The 17,029-nt window shown below is 40.1% G+C and overlaps 1 protein-coding gene across 3 annotated transcripts in view; it reads right to left on the bottom strand.

Annotated features, from left to right (window-relative positions):
- The window catches only part of DHRSX (dehydrogenase/reductase X-linked), a 576,187-nt gene that overhangs the window by 93,860 nt on the left and 465,298 nt on the right, over nucleotides 1–17,029 (bottom strand). For all 3 annotated transcript variants that reach the window (XM_075594594.1, XM_075594595.1, XM_075594596.1), the window contains one exon: nucleotides 12,583–12,790. In XM_075594594.1, the coding sequence (XP_075450709.1) occupies nucleotides 12,583–12,790 (208 nt within the window). The remainder of the gene's footprint in view (nucleotides 1–12,582; nucleotides 12,791–17,029) is intronic.

The following is a 17,029-nucleotide window of genomic DNA, read 5'->3' as shown; positions in this document are numbered from 1 at the left end:
TGTCTAATGATTTAATTACTTAAGTTTATACAGGTACAACATTTATGCTCTACTGCATGACGTCACATGATCCCGCAGCATCATTTGACGTGGATACAAGGTGGGGGTGGGGGGGCGTGAAAGACAGGGAAGGGAAGACAGGGGGATTGCGCAGCTTCAAAAATTTGCGCTCCCCTGAGCTAATGCAGCGGCCCTATTTGCTGAGCTGCCCACATGATCTCAGCTCCTGGGGCATTCTGAGGAGTGCAGAAGCACTTGCGCATGCGCAGAAACAGTCGGAGGTGCAGCGGCCATTTGAGAGGTGGTGTGCATGCGCAATGAGTGTAGGGAAGCTGCGGCCATCTTCTACATAGATCCACAGGGGAACTACACTCCCCAGAATGCTACAGGAGCTGAGATAATGTGGTCAGCTCAGCCAATAGGGCCGCTGCATTAGCAAACTTTTGAAGCTGTGCCCCCCTCTCTTCCCTTCCCAGCTTTCACGCCCCCACACGTCCACCTTGTATCTGCGTCAATTGACGCGTGTGACGTGCCATGGCAATGCGTCACACAGTCGGCTGATTCCCGGTAAGTATAGCGTTGCAAGGGCCTCACGCGATCCCCCGGCATTTAATTAAATGCCTGGGGAAAGAGCGCAGGGCCTCTGCAAACACCCACGCCACCCCCCCCCCCCAAAAAAAAAACTTGCACACCCCTGCACTTGCTGACGGATAGGATAGTTATAAAAGTTATAACAGTTAGGACAGTTAGGTGAGTTGGGGAGTTGGTGCCAGGGCAGAGAAAGGGAAGGTAGGGTCTGGGTGTCAGTGGAACCCAGATTATGCCAGATTAACCCCCTTAGGTCCAAGATAGGCCCCACTCATAAACAGCTTGTGGATGCTACAGGGACTACCCCTCTAGATAGGGACCTTGTATTGAGTAGTGTCAGGGACACAGCAGAGGACGCTGCGCAGCAGATACAGCCTGTGGTCTGGGACCAGACCACTACAGCATAGAGAGACTATTAAAGTGGGACCCTCCAGCTGGATACCACCCCACATGGAGGCGGATGCCATCGCGGACAACATCGCTGGATCAGCGGATCCTTGTTACCCTTCTGTCAGTGCTACCTGGTGTTGGAGCTGTAACGCATAGCTCCCCACAAACGAAGCGCGACCGCGGTGCTGAGGTAGGGGATTGGATAACGCCGACCCACAGCCATGCGGGCACGCCTAGGATGTAGAGTAGTCATTCAAGCCAGGTCAGGATTACAGATTGGTGAATGGTTAAGGTACTTGCCAGGTTCAAGAGCGGAGAGTTGCGGATCGTCGTAGTTCGTAGCCAGGTTCAGGATTGGAGAGTATCGGATAGTCGGGGTACGTGGCCAGGTTCAGGATAGGAGAATATCGGATCGTTGGAGTACTTAGCCAAGGTCAGGACTGGAGACAGGAGAATGGTCATACAAGCCGGATCATGAGTGGAGAGAAGCGGAGTCCAAGATGCTAGCAGGGTTCAGGCAAGAAGAGGTTAACAGGCAGGTAAGGCAAGGTCTCTGGAACAAGGATGTGGCAAGGCACAGCGTCACAATGACTATGCTCAGCAAGGAATGATAGCAGTCTGAAGGTATAAATAGGAGGAGCCTCCAATAGCCAGCCAGGGTGGAACCAGGAAGTAAGAGCCGATAGGCTGTTGGTGCACACAGGTGTGCCCTATGATGCAGCCGAATCGGGTATGAGGGAGGAACTGCTCGCGCGCCGTCCCGCACGCGCGTCATGGAGGCCAGGGGGTGGGGTTTGGAGCGCAGGTCACTCCCACGCTGATTCTTGGGACAAGAGGTGGCGGGACCAGTCGCGCGCCGACCCGCGTGCGTCACGGAGGTCAGGGGGCGGAGCCAAGAACGTGCGTCATCCCCACGGTGGTCCTGACTTTCCCCAGAGCGGGGGCGGAGCTTGACTCGCGCGTCAGCAGGGAGGCTGGCCGAAACCGTGCATCTTGGGTATCTGTCACGGAAGGTTTGTTGGGGTGAGGAGACGGTCTGCGACCGCCAAGATGACGAATCCTCACAGGAGCACCCGGCAGGTATCACATCCATCAACAAGTGCACCACACTGTAACACTTACAGCGCTGTCACATACTTCCGGGTGGGTTGGATTCTGTGGACACCAGGTTGGGTGGGTGCCCAGGGCACCTCTGTACATTGGGGGACACTCTCACCAGGGCAATGTGTGTGTTGGTAAGGTATATATATTCCTGCACTAGTATTATAGTCCTGGTGGTAGCAGGCAATGCTAGGGTTAATAATATGGCCTAGCATGTGAGCCTCATCTCCTGTAAGGTACTTTGTTTCCAGTTACATGCCCTCTCTACCTGGTAGGGTACTAACTTGGTCCCATTGATAGTGAGGTGATGCCTGTGAGTCATCTAGGCCTGCCAAGATACTGGGGCAAAGGGATTAAACCCTCCCAGGTATAAAAGGTAGGGGCACTCCCTTTTAGGTTGGTTGTGTAAGAGTTCTCCTTAAGGAGTTGTTCTGCTTGATTCCTTAGTGGGGGTGGTGTGCTCCAGAGGGAGAGAGTGCTCAACCATGGAGTGAGTTCCTGCCTTGCCCCTTAGGAGTGAGGGATGTCCAGAATAGCCTGGGGGCCTCAAGCCCTTGGGATGCCTAGTCCTATCCTGCCCAAGGAAGGGATGATACCCCTGGGCTGGGAGCCATGCAGAGAGGGAACTATGCTGCAACTGGTGTTGTTCCAAATAAACCTGTTGTGCTGTACTACTACTGGCACTGCAGAATCTTTACCCTACGCTATGGAGGTTCCAGTGGGGATGAACCCCTGTCTATGGCAGGAGCCCTGCAGGTGGAGGCCCTGTACCCACAAAGGTAGTTATGTACCCCAAAGCTCCCTACCAACGCGGTGACTCACCTATGTACCTGCAAATCCCCCTGTGGGGGGAGGGGGGATAGGGTGTTAAATAAATATTATAACAAGGAAGCAATGGTGTGGAAAACTTGTAACAAAACAGAAAGGACTGCGTGCACCAAGATGAGTAGCTTAGAATATATTAAATACACTTAAAAAACATCCAATGAGTTTAAAAGTATTGAGTGAAAGGTAATACAAGCCACCAATAACAGCCCTTCAAATGGTTTACAAAGAAACCTGCACTGTCGCTCCCACACACAATCATGAAAAATGTAAGTCAAAAACAGACAAAAAAAGAAGAAAAAAAAATATGGAAAATACATCTTAACTCCCCCATAACATCTGGATAACTTCTCATTCTCCAGCCATGTCTCAATCCAAGACATGTCTATAGACAATACAGTGAACTAGCCTCTCTGTTAAGATGTCACAGTGAGACAGGTTACCTTAAAACCTCAATAATTTATGAATATCTTTTAGACTGTGACTTAATGAAGCACTGCTAGATGGGAAATGTGCTAGAATTTGTACAAGGGCCACAGCCTAAAAGATCTTAATATGTTTTTAATGCTATAAGACATGAACAACCAGATTTACGAAGTGGTCCTATTCTGTGCACCTTTTGGCGCCGGAAAGAATCTTACGCCATAGTAAAACTGGTTGAATGTTTTAAGCTGAACCACCCGTGATCATGTTTTTCAGTTGGTACACCATCTATATATTCTCTGCAGTGGGTAATATTTCTATTGTACAGATACAATTACTTTAGAGGATGCAAAATACTGGTTTTCATTTTGGCTAAATTTGGAGAAATTCCTACCTTTCAATTTCACAGAATATATTCTATGAGGAATTTTAAAAAGTCTTGATAGTTGACATTTTGATGGTATATGGGCAGGCAGTTATATATATATTATACTCATATAATATATATATTATATATATATATATATATATATATATATATATATATATATATATATATATATAGTTATACTCATAACTTGACTTTTTTTATTTATTTATAAGATCAATATATTCAGTTGATGAAGCTTTACAATTTGTTGAAGCAAGTAAATATATCCAATTCAGGTGATGTCATAATAAATATACACTGGCGACACACTTTATTCGAGCTCGGCTAGTCCCACGAATTCGGGTATACCCGGGTGTATTGAGGTTTGTGACTGTTTTCTGCCCGAGTGCATTGCGTTATTTTCCAGGCAGGGATTGAAGCATTTTATTCCCGCTGGCTGCAATACTGCACAGTATATATATATATATATATATATACTGCATTACAATTCATGAATTTATGCCATCTGGTAGACACGCGAAGCATTGCAGCCTATTAAATCCTAATCATTATCATTTAACAGATCAGCCGCCCGTCAGCCAGGCATGAACCCAGGCTGGGAAGGCAAACGCAACGGGGCTTGTCAGAGGTGAGGAGCGGCGCATTCCAGGTATCTGCCAGGTACATACTGGGTATTTGCTCGAATAAAGTGTGTCGGTGCAGTATATATGTGTGTGTGTGTGTGTGTGTGTGTGTGTATGTATGTATATATATATATATACATACATATATATATATATATATATATATATATCGTGGTTGACAAATCACCAAAAAATCTACTCGCCACACAAAAAAATCTACTCGCCACCTAGTACCAAACGTGTGCTGCTTGGGCCAATATTTACTTGCCCGGGGGTTAAATCCACTCGCCCGGGGCGAGCAAATGTATAGGTTTGTCGAACACTATATATATATATATATATATATATATATATATATATATATATATATATATATATATATATATATATATATATATATATATACATATATACATACATACATACACACACACACACATATATATATATTTATTATGACATCACCTGAATTGGATATATTTACTTGCTTCAACAAATTGTAATGCTTCATCATCTGAATATAATGATCTTATAAATAAATAAAAAAAGTCAAATTATGAGTATAACACAAAGAAAACAAGAACGGGTGAATTCATAATGTACAGTAGGTTTCAAGATAATGCAGAGGATATTTTCACAACTAAGCACCATATGGCATGAGGTAACATCAGGACTGTGACAGAGGAAGAAGCAGAGCCACCTCATATGAGATTATAAAATGTCTTGGGGATATCATTATGTACCAGCAGCATCTTAAACTGACACAAATGATTTATTTCACATAGATTTTTTTGGGTTTCAGGTCGTGCTGGATCCTGAAATGCCATGGGAACAGATACTATGATATGAGAATTCTCAAAGACCAGAACACAAAAACAACCACATACGTTATGTAGGTTATGTCTCAACTTTAAATTTGCACATTCTTCTGGCCTTAAGTTTGTGTGCTGCCATCTTCTGATTGGTCTTGTGATTTGTACGAGACAAGCTATGGGTTAAGAAAACTCTTGATTGAAATGATTTGCCCTCTTTGGGATCCCATTTGAAAATAAACATTTCCAGAGAGACCAAAAATGACATGCTTGCTCTAAGAATGACTAGATAAGAAGCAGAATGTGACATACTATGCATGTCATTACGCAGAATCCCTGGCTGCTGTGGAAGCATTGAATGAAGACATAATGTGGAAAGGCAGGCCTGTGGACTTGTCTGAGACACGTGAATTGGTTCACAAGTAGCCTTTGTATTTGCTCTAAGAATGACTACATGTGTTTCAGGAAACCAGTTATAGATTTAGCTAATGCTATTGCAATCCGTGGCTAGCTCCCGCAGGTGAAATGAAGCACAAAAGCTCCCCCTTCTAGCTGGCTGATTCAAAACAATGCTTCTCCCATTAGTGCATTGTGTATGTCCCAGTGCAGCCCGCTGAAGATTTGCTTCATTAGATGGGTGCAAATAAATGTCCCACCTTTCAGTGATATATCAAATAGCCCATGGTTCAGTGCTTTTCGCAATTTATTTAGAGACAAATAGAAGACATATTTTACAGTATCATTTCAGTCAATTACCTCAGGATTTCAGGCATACATATAGAATTTAGTTAGAGTGGAGAACCCCTAGCTTGGTTGCCGTTAATGATTCTGAATCCCATACATCCAGGCACAATCTTTATAGACTTTTCTTAACCAGTCTTAACATAGCAATTACTTGTTTTTCTCACTGTCAGCCCAATGTCCTTAGTCAATCATCAACGTTAGAACAATGTTTCTTCATTTAACAATCTTTACTTTGATTTACAAAACTCCCCTGCCCTGTCACCAAGTAACTATAGGGTTAACATTGTTCCTAATCTTTAAAAGCAATCTCTATTATATTGCTTTACTAACTAACTGTTTCTAACTACCCTTACATTCCAAACTCAAGAGCCTATACTATTCACCTCAGCAGACATTAAACATACAAAGTTTTATACAAACTGGAAATGAATAAAACAAGATGGATTCTTGAGTCACACAAAACATTTCTATACCTGCCTGTCTCCCGACGGATTTATGCCTTCTTATCTTTGCAGAGACAGCAAATAATTTTTCAATATAATTTCTAACTTAGTACTATATTCCTTATTTTAACTAGTTACATGCTGAATAATATATGTATATAGACAATAGAACGTCTATTATACAGGCATGAAATCGTCCTAGTATATCTTCACCCGCCATGGGTTGCAATAACGTTGGCTACATCTGTACATTGTTAGTTTTTGTACACTAAGCAGAACTTTCCTTATATCCCTAAACTTCTTTGCATGCATTATCGCCACACACTTAAATAGCTCATGCAAAACTAGTTGAACTGTTTGAAGAATCTGACCATTAACCAGCATTTAGAACCTTCAGTCCTGGAAGAAGCACACAGTACTTGGAGTTGTTAACATTTTATTTATAAAACATTTGCTCTGTGACAACATTAAAAACGACATACTATTACTTGTTAAAGAGAACTAGTAAACTTTAAAAATCCCCACTATTAGCTGGAATTCACCAGCAATATCAAATTCTAAAATTGCAGTTACAGCATGATTATTTAAGAGACAAAAGTAAAAAAAATTGGGCCTAGTGATTTATATTGAAACATTGCAATCTCATTTAGAAACAACATTATTAACAGTGCGTTGAGACAGTTTCACATCTCTAGTCATTTAAGATTATTTGAGATGTGAAACTACATTTTTTACTAGGAGTGCAATATAATTATTTATTACACTAATAAAATCTGGAATGTATCTTTACTTCAAAGAATACAGCAGTTTATGGAATTTGCTCTGATTCAGATTTTAAAAAGGATTACTATTTACTTTTATTTTTTTCACTTAGCCTCTATTCAATTAGTTTGGTCGTTAGTTTGGTCTTTGGCCTTAGTTTGGTCGACTTACTGTAGGTGCTGACCAGTGAGCCTAACTATTTAGCGATCGGCTATTTCCCAGTGGAACAAATTGGTATCACAGCATAGAACACAGAGTTGATTACCACGTTCTTCAGTTCTCAGTCACTTGAAACTGGCATCTATTGGTTTAAATAATACTTAGTGACAGTAACTCAACAGATCCACAACTACCACAGAACAACACATACTACAAACTGTGACTAAATATAAGAGCCTAGCAATTACTCACGTTGTAAAGAAGATACTCTTACTCTAGTTCCTCCAATATAATATATATCATGCAGTGCTAAAGATGTAACGAAAGATAATACAATGTGAAACCATGAAATAACAGGGTAGAAGAAGAGACAAAATCAATCACCACAGACACGTCATAAATGAAAGGACTGAGACATCATAAAGGATTATTTGGCACAGCGTTTTAGTCATGGAGTGCTATATAATTCCTTCCCCCATAGCATCTTTTCAATGTACCAACTGTGTGACCTTCAGGTACTCTTGAATTTGTGTTGCAGAGACCCATTTGTATCTATATACTCTACAATCAGTGTCTGCAGGGGTTAGTGATTTTATACTGATGCTGCACATTTTGCAGACATTAGAACAGATGGAAAGCCAACAATGGGGTTTCCAGTGTAAGGAAAATCATCTTTTACAAGTGGAGCCCAAATGCTGTAATTAGTTGCATCAAAGGTTTAACTAATTTGAAAGCATTTGTGTTCAAAGAACAGGGGGATAAATCATATGTATTTCATGTAATACTTTCTACAATAAAAAGGAATCACCAAAACGTATTTTGATTGCTCTGTGATTACGTTCATGCAATTCAAAAGAGTATGATTCAAAACAATGACAAGCACTTTTGATGGGGAAAAAAAATAAAGGAAATGCAGATTGGTACTTATGATGGGCCAGTTAATGCAAGTGTGAGTGTGGTGAGTCATACAGTATATGTGTAGTGCTGCCCTCCATGGATCCAAACATCAATCTAATTCAAAAGGTAACACGCAGGTCACGGTCACTACAAATAAAGCAGTTTGCCAGTGTGCTGGGACTTCAACATCAAAGACCCAGGCTCTTCCCAAAGCTCTGTGAAGTTTGCTGAGGACTCTATTTGTGGACTTTGACGGCTCTTCTACCGGATGTGGCGGTGACAATTGTTGTTCACAACTGCTTTATTTCTGCTTCTCTTGTGAGTGAGCCTGTTTCCTTCCCCTTATACCCCCTTTCTTATTAAATGTAAATGATTTTATGCTATGGGCCGTGCACTTTCTTTTTCTTGTGTTTTATATATATATGATGTGTGTGTATGTGTGTGTGTGTATATATGTGTGTGTGTGATTCGTTTGTTCAGATGCACTGTGATTGGCCCGCGGCAATCACGTGATGCGGCCATCGTCTGTGAAAAACAAATTCTCAGATCTCTTCAGGAGACAGAAGCTTTGCAGCACATCGCGGCGCTACCATTGCGGTTGTATGTGCGCTTTCATTGGATTCTATTGCTTTGTTTTATTTGAAGCTGCGCAGCATCGCGCCACGCGGCGTCGCTGGCAATTTCTGGTATAATCACGGCCTTAAAGAGGTAAGTTCATAGTTGCGAATCTAAGTAGGAGTGTATTAAATGATTGGGTCAATCGTGTGAGTTTGCCAAGCAACAGATTCTCCAAGTCCAGAATTATTGTTCAGGGTACTGTGGGTCAGTCTCACTGATTTTTAGCATAGGCTGTTTCATAGACTTCAAGGGAGTCTCACTGACAAAAGTCACAACTTTTCCCTTAACGTATTTTTTTTTGTGCAGATTCCCCAAATCTCACTGATTTGTATTCTTGGTGGTAAGTTTCCTTTCTACTTTCTAACACTTAAGAAAAAGCTCTCACTGTTTTTCTTCTATTCAGTGTTGTGTTGTATTTTGTGAATGATGTACTGTATATAACAATATGTAGAGTGTACAAAAGCAGCAAAATATACACTGAGAATTACACTCACCTAAAATAAGAGCACAATAAAATGCTTTCCATTTTTTAATATTGCAGTGGCATACAATGATTTATAAGCAAATCAATTTCTGCTATGCTCTGCAGCACAAATCCTTTTTTTTTTTTTTTTAACTGGAATATGGTGACTCAGTTCATGTGCTGCAATTAATATTAAACCTTATTAATATTCCTGACCATGCATTGCAGTCAAATTTCATTTATCTATTAAAATTCCAAGTCTCATTCAAAATAATTCCTGGCTTAATTGTTCAATGAATACGAGTCTTCAAAGAAAAGGGACTGTTCTAAATAAGGAAGACTTTGGAGTAGAGACGGGCGAATCCGCCAAATCAGTTTCCCATTTTTACACACAATTCGATTCGTAGTGTAAAAACCGCAAATGTTTTTGGCCGGTCTCAATCCGAGCGAATTCATCAAAAACCACCATTGGATACAATCCGTTGACCGATTTGTAGAATCCAATTCAGTAATTCGTTGGTGGATTCCTAAAAGTCTGTCAACTGATTGCGGAATCCGCGGATTGGCTTCTACAATGGATTGCGGAATACGAGTGTATTGCCTATAATAAAAAAATTGCAAAACGTGAATCACCCTTTTTGAGATTGATCCACTGAAATCCGCACACCAAAAAGAACCGACCGATCCGCAGCAGATCCAAATACGCCCGTGTCTACTTTTGACTTCATGAAAGTCATTCCAGTATGAGGAGTCTGTGAAAATTTCCTGTGTGGCTGCCACACCTCCACTTAAATCACCCAATTTTGGGGATCCACATTTCTAAGTTCCCACGGTTTATATATAGAAGAGCAAAGAACCTAAAAAACGCTCTGTCCCCTAGTGACATTAACATCAAAAGTGCCCCTGTGGGAGACAAAAGATGGTTAAATATCAAAAAACCTTGTGGAAACTTTAAATGTGGTAAATGTTTGGTGTGTAAACACCTACACTCTGACAAAAAATTTTTTTTGTTTGTCATAAAACTGAGGAAACCTACGCAATATCAGATTTTATTAATTGTAATTCGGACCACATTGTGTACTTAATTGAATGCCCCTGTGGCTTGTTCTATGTAGGGCGCACCAAGCGCCAACTAAAAACACGTATACAAGAACACATACGAAACATAAAAAATGGTCTTTTAACACATAGCCTCTCCAAGCATTATGCTTTATATCATAATAAAGATCCCCTGTCCATGCGTTTCAAAGGGCACATTATATCCGGGAGGCCTCAATGAGGATATAGATATATGGTCATTGTATTGACCCCTACCTATTGGTGACGTAGCTGGGTTCACGCACCAAATAAATATAACCAATTTTTGAAGTGTATCTTGAGCTGGTATTTTTAATATATCCATTTTTTATAATATAATCTTTTAATTTTTCTAAGTATGAGCTTGAGCTGGTATTTTTAATATATCCATTTTTTATAATATAATCTTTTAATTTTTCTAAGTATGAATTTTAATGTTTTTTAATATATTCATCGATATTATAGCTCATGCTCCTTTTTCAAATAAATAATGATGGTAATACATTTTTGTGTGAACTATTGGAATGGTACCAATATCTGAATGCAGCTGTTCTTATTAAGTGTGTACTAATACTTTTTTCTTTATTTTAGAGTCATCTCATATGGTTTTGTTTGTCAATTTGTTTATAAATAAAGTTGATTTTAGGTTAGTTTGTTATGTTAGGTACCCATGGTAATGTGTTTTTGCATTCTCAGTTGCTATGGAGCATTTGACTCCTCCCCGCTGCCGTGTGATTGGTCAAATCCCTTAATTGAGGGGCCAGTCAATGACACGCGAGGGGTATTTAAATGCCAATAGATTGATTAGTCTTTATTCCCTGATGAAGAGACCCATGTGGTCTCGAAACGCGTTGCACTAAAGAATTTGCGAACCCTCTACATCACAGCACCCCCAGAGAACCGGTCCGGTGATCTGTAGACTTGCGACGAACTCTCGCGGTTGTATGACGTCACAGACCCGGAAGTGTTTGATCAGGACGCCAAACAGCGTGCGTTCCGTTGCTCCGTTGCAATCCAGACCTGTGCAGTGACGGGCATTGCACATTTAAACGGAGATCTATCTGGACTGCTGTTCACCTAACATGAGACTGTACAAGCCCTACCCCAAGGCTGAGGGCTGAAATACCAGCGACTGGATTGGAGATTGTCCAGGCCCTACACCGAGGCTGATGGAGTGAGAAGGAGAGAGCCACGAGACTATCACGGGCGTCCGTTGGTGTTTGGGTAACAATAACCCTGAAATGCTTGTTTATTTTATTTAAATGTACGCACAATACTTACCTCCTTTTTTTGGTTACTAAAGATACCTTTTAATGCACTATGAGCGTTGTGCGCTGTGTTTTTTGTATTTTTGTGTGCTTATAGGGGGGACCAGAGCCATCCCTGGTGTCACAGCTGCAGACGCTCCTTATACTTCAATTCACATTTAAGGTCACCCATTAATTACATCACTTTATCACTTCACTTATATATTGTAGTTGCGCACCTATACTTTGTTCACCTTTTCACGTCTCTCACACACACTTATACTCCTTGTTTTTCCATCCCTATACACCAATAGGGACCACATAGTATCCACACACACTTTTAGTTATGCTACTAACTCTCACATTTCCACACCCACCCACACCATTTATATCCGCTCCCACTCCACACACACCTTTTGTAAAGCACTGTATATACTGTGGACTCTCCATTCATGTTAATTCACACTGATACACATACACCCTCTTTCATCACTTGCTTTCAGGAACCTTTTGACACCTCCAGCCATAAAACACATCCACACCGGGGGAAGGACCAGCACAGATAACATTCCAATAGACACTGTTTATAGTATAGCTTTTGCTTGCTTCATTCATTGTAACATCGCCGGAAGAAGAGATCAGTGTATCTCGAAAGCTCGCACAAATAAAAGCTTTTCGTTAGCCACAGAACGGTATCATCTATTTATTTTTTGATTATATGTATATATATATATATATATATATATATATATTTTTTTTTTTTTTAATGGAAGAAGTGTACATACTGGATTAATGCTGTGTAGCCATTGATAACAGAACCCATTGATAACACAACCCATTGGTATTACCGCTAGGCTTCTAGTCAGTAAGATCTAAAATTAAAGTGAAATCTATTCATCTTCCATTTATTCTCACTGGGTTGAGAAAATATGCCTCACTGAGAAATTAGATAAATCCATATTTATAAATAAAAATGTTAAAAGAAAAATATACACAAATTGAGTACACAACAACTGTACCTTGAAAAATATCCAGGCTGTCAACCATTTCACCAATCTTCCTGCCCAGCAGACATTCTTGTAGAGCTCTGTGTTCACAACACCAGGATCCACTACATTAGCAGTCACATAGCTACCTTCTGCAGTCAGGTGATGTTGTAAATGATAGGTAAACAGCACAAGGGCAAGCTTGCTTTGGGCATATGCGCCATGGGGTGAGTAGCAATAACTGTATGCAAAAAAAGAGAAAGAAAATAAAAGACACTGCTTACAAATTTTCCTTTCACTGGTACAGAACAAAACACAACTATATAATGAAGTCAACATTTCTCATCATTCACACGCTGTCAATGCAATTGTCTTTGTTTTTTATATTATTTTTCATCTACTTTAGTAAGGCAAATACAAATGCCAGTTTTTTACCTCATCTTCCTCCCTCTCCTCCTCGGCTGTCAACCACGCTATTTTTCTCATCACTGGCTCAAAAATCAGTCATATCCACAAAAAACCCTCAAGGCTACAGTGCTGAAAGTGAAACAGCTTATGCTAAGCAGTGAAAGGAATTCTTTAGGCATTTATCAGGATTCAGGCAGAAGGTTTGTCATCTTCCAGTTTTAAAAGGATGTCTTAATGTAAAAAGTATCAAGTCAAGTGTCAATGACACAAATCTGTCAAGTTTATGAGTGTATTTGACAAGGCAGTATATATATTTTTGTATTATTATTTTGATTAATTTCTGACCTGATTTATACAAAATAGGTTCTTGTTTAAAATAGATGTACTTATGGGAAATGGGGTTAGAATATAACAACAGCAAAACAAAATGTAACACAAAGTCACCTATAGGTAAGTAAATTGATGGTTGCTTATGTGTTTTACTGAAACATTGCAGAAGAGCGTGCTCTGGAGTTTGTTACATGGAAGCGTATCCATTAAAGTGCAAGTCTTGCCATACAAAATAACTCAAACAGTGTCATTTGATGAAAAAAAAAAAAAAAGATTCTCTACTGAAGTTACAATAAAGAGAAATTATATAGATGATAACACATCATGTGCAAATGTTTGATTCTTAAACAAATATATGTGTAATATCTTTTCAAATATATTACTGCAAATCTAATAATACATCCTAGGTTGTTGCTCTCATTGCTGTCAGAGCTGAGGAATCAATGTGGCAACCATACAGATGTAGCCAGACTAACAGTTTGTGCTGCCAGGGGAAGCTGTGGAATCCTGGAAAATGTCTATGAGGGGGGCACCATCGAGAGCGGAATCCGCAAAGTCAGCCGCGGCTTTTACGGTCTCCGGAGCCGCCGTGTTTTGCTTTTCTTCATGCGGCTTTGAGGACAGCGGGTCTGGCTACATCTGTTCCAAAAATGCAGTGATTACGTGTGAGTTATGAAGCCGTTCTTTCAGTGAGGAGTAATTTTAAGAGGCACTGAATGAGATCGTTTTGCATAAAGAAAGTAGACAGGTGCTGAAAAAGTTTATAAAGAAGTCAAAATTGGAAAGTAGGTGAAGTCACTCAAAGTAAAAAGTCACACAAAAGCAAAACCCACAAGGGTGACTGCACTTGCCAATCTATAGTGTGACTTAGAGACAACAAGTCAAAAGAAAAGAAAAAAGATCAAAGGGGAGAATCAAAGGCTTAAAAGCGAGACATAAAAAAAAGAAGAAAAAAAAAAGAAACACATGTATTTTTTTTACAGTAACTGAAATACAAAAAAGACAAAAGCGCAAATGCACATCGTGAAGTTTGTAAAAATATATATATGTATATTGTTAGGGTAATATATCTGCGTACATCAGATTATAAGGTATACAGCATTTCATGTACAAGACATGGGTTACCAGTCGTCGCACTGCCACCACCAGACCTCGGGAGTTCCCCTTCACAGCCTCCAAGACAAGCTGTCACGATATTGGTGTGAAGCCTCCACTCCGGTACTGTTTATGGATCGATGTCCTTTTCCGGTCACTGCCGTCGATAGCCGCTTGCTCCTCAGTCCTGCCGCTGATTGCAACCACTTCAAACACCGGGGCTGCCTAGTTAACCACTAGGTTAGTTTGTCACATGTCCCGTGTGGTTCTTGCGACTGGCCGTAAAGGGAGTATTAGCGTAAAGCGTGATATTTCCGTCACTCCAGCATGCCGAGTGCAACAGATAGAAGCAATATGTCCAATGTTGGTAAACCACGCAGATTATGGAAATAGCAATTCTAAGAGTAATAAAATCTTTATCCAACGCGTTTCGAAGCGTGAGCTTCTTCTTCAGGGATAAATTGGTATAGATTTAGATCATATATACACTGGCGACACACTTTATTCGAGCTCGGCTAGTCCCACGAATTCGGGTATACCCGGGTGTATTGAGGTTTGTGACTGTTTTCTGCCCGAGTGCATTGGGTTATTTTCCAGGCAGGGATTGAAGCATTTTATTCCCGCTGGCTGCAAAACTGCACAGTATATATATATATATATACTGCATTACAATTCATGAATTTATGCCATCTGGTAGACACGCGAAGCATTGCAGCCTATTAAATCCTAATCATTATCATTTAACAGATCAGCCGCCCGTCAGCCAGGCATGAACCCAGGCTGGGAAGGCAAACGCAACGGGGCTTGTCAGAGGTGAGGAGCGGCGCATTCCAGGTATCTGCCAGGTACATACTGGGTATTTGCTCGAATAAAGTGTGTCGGTGCAGTATACCCTTTAACTACTGCTGATAGGTCAAACTCAGGGGCATATGAACCAATCAGTTCGACACTACACAATGTCCCACATATGTGTGTATATTGAAGTAATTACTTCTTTTCGGGCTCGTGTGAATTAACCCCATCAGCATTGGTCTGGGCATTGTTTTAAAACACATTTTTATTAAAACACATTTTTATTAAACACATAGCACAATTTATAACATTAAAATCATAATAATAAAATTGCCAATAATTAATGAATTTCAATGGCTCTGAAATGAAACAAACAAATGGTTAATATCCTAACATAATATATAAAAGGTATATAAAACAAACCACAGTTAATATAATGAATGGGTATCACGGATGAGTTCCAAGTCTTTACACATGACTTTACACATGACTTATGTTAGACAAAACCTTTAGAATATTCTCTATGACACGTTTGTTAATATAGACACCACAGGTCTATGTTCTCATTTAGACCTTTTGGACCTAAAGTTCCAAGTTTGTGGATCCAGTAAGTTTCTTGGATCGAAATGTCTTTTATTCTATCTCCTCCACGTCTACTCTGAGGGATAAATTTAATCCCTTTAAAGGTTAGGGATGAGGGGTCTTTATTATGATGGGTAGAATAGTGACGACTTACGCTATGAGTCTGTAAGGCATGTTTTATATTTCTCACATGTTCTTGAATACGAGTTTTCAGACTGCGCTTCGTGCGGCCTACATATTGCAGGCCGCACGGGCATTCTAATAGATACACTATGAATCTTATATTACAATTAATGAAATCTGTAATATTATACACTTTGTGATTTATATTTGATTTAAATGTTTTACGATCAGAATGAAGGAGTTTGCATATGCAACATCTCCCACAAGGGAAATTCCCTAATACTTTATTGCTCATCCAGGATTGAACAGATTGGGGAACTGGGAAGAACTATTCATCTGGCAAGATAACCCATTCCAACAACATATAGTGGTATGGCGTCGCTATATAGATGACATTCTCTGTGTGTGGGAGGGTGATGAAGAATCTGTAGATCGATTTATGAAATATATCAAACCACAATGACCATAATCTGGTCTTCACCCACGTAACACACACAGAGAATGTCAGCTATTTGGATCTAAATCTAAAAGCTTCTGAAGTAGAAGGGGTAACAACAGCTACCACGTTCTTTAAGAAGGTGGATACGAATAATCTATTACTGGCCTCCAGTAATCATAAAAAAATCTTGGATTAGTAACATACCTGGAGGCCAGTTTATGAGAATTAAGAGAAATTGCAGCAATGAAGCCGATTTTGAACATCAAGCCCAATTTCTGTTTTTAAGATTTTTGGAACGGGGATACAACTATAAACAACTTACGTTGGAACTAGAAAAAGTTAGGAAAATGGATCGGAATAAAATGTTGATACCAAAAAAGAAAAATTCACCAAATATCAATGATGACCGAATAGTAGTTCCATTCATCACTAACTATAATTCTATGCATAGACAAATAGAAGGGGTTATAAAAAAGCACTGGGGTATTATATCAACAGATCCCATCTTAAGTGGTCATATTAGTACATCTCCTAAGTTTATATACAGAAAGGCTCGTAGCCTAAAGGATATATTAGTCCCAAGTGACATTGGGAAATCTGTGGATGTAAAATCTGTTCAATCCTGGATGAGCAATAAAGTATTAGGGAATTTCCCTTGTGGGAGATGTTGCATATGCAAACTCCTTCATTCTGAGCGTAAAACATTTAAAT

Source organism: Ascaphus truei, chromosome 3 (assembly GCF_040206685.1).
Source record: "Ascaphus truei isolate aAscTru1 chromosome 3, aAscTru1.hap1, whole genome shotgun sequence".
Lineage (NCBI taxonomy): Eukaryota > Metazoa > Chordata > Amphibia > Anura > Ascaphidae > Ascaphus > Ascaphus truei.
This window is presented reverse-complemented; position numbering and strand designations above follow the sequence as displayed.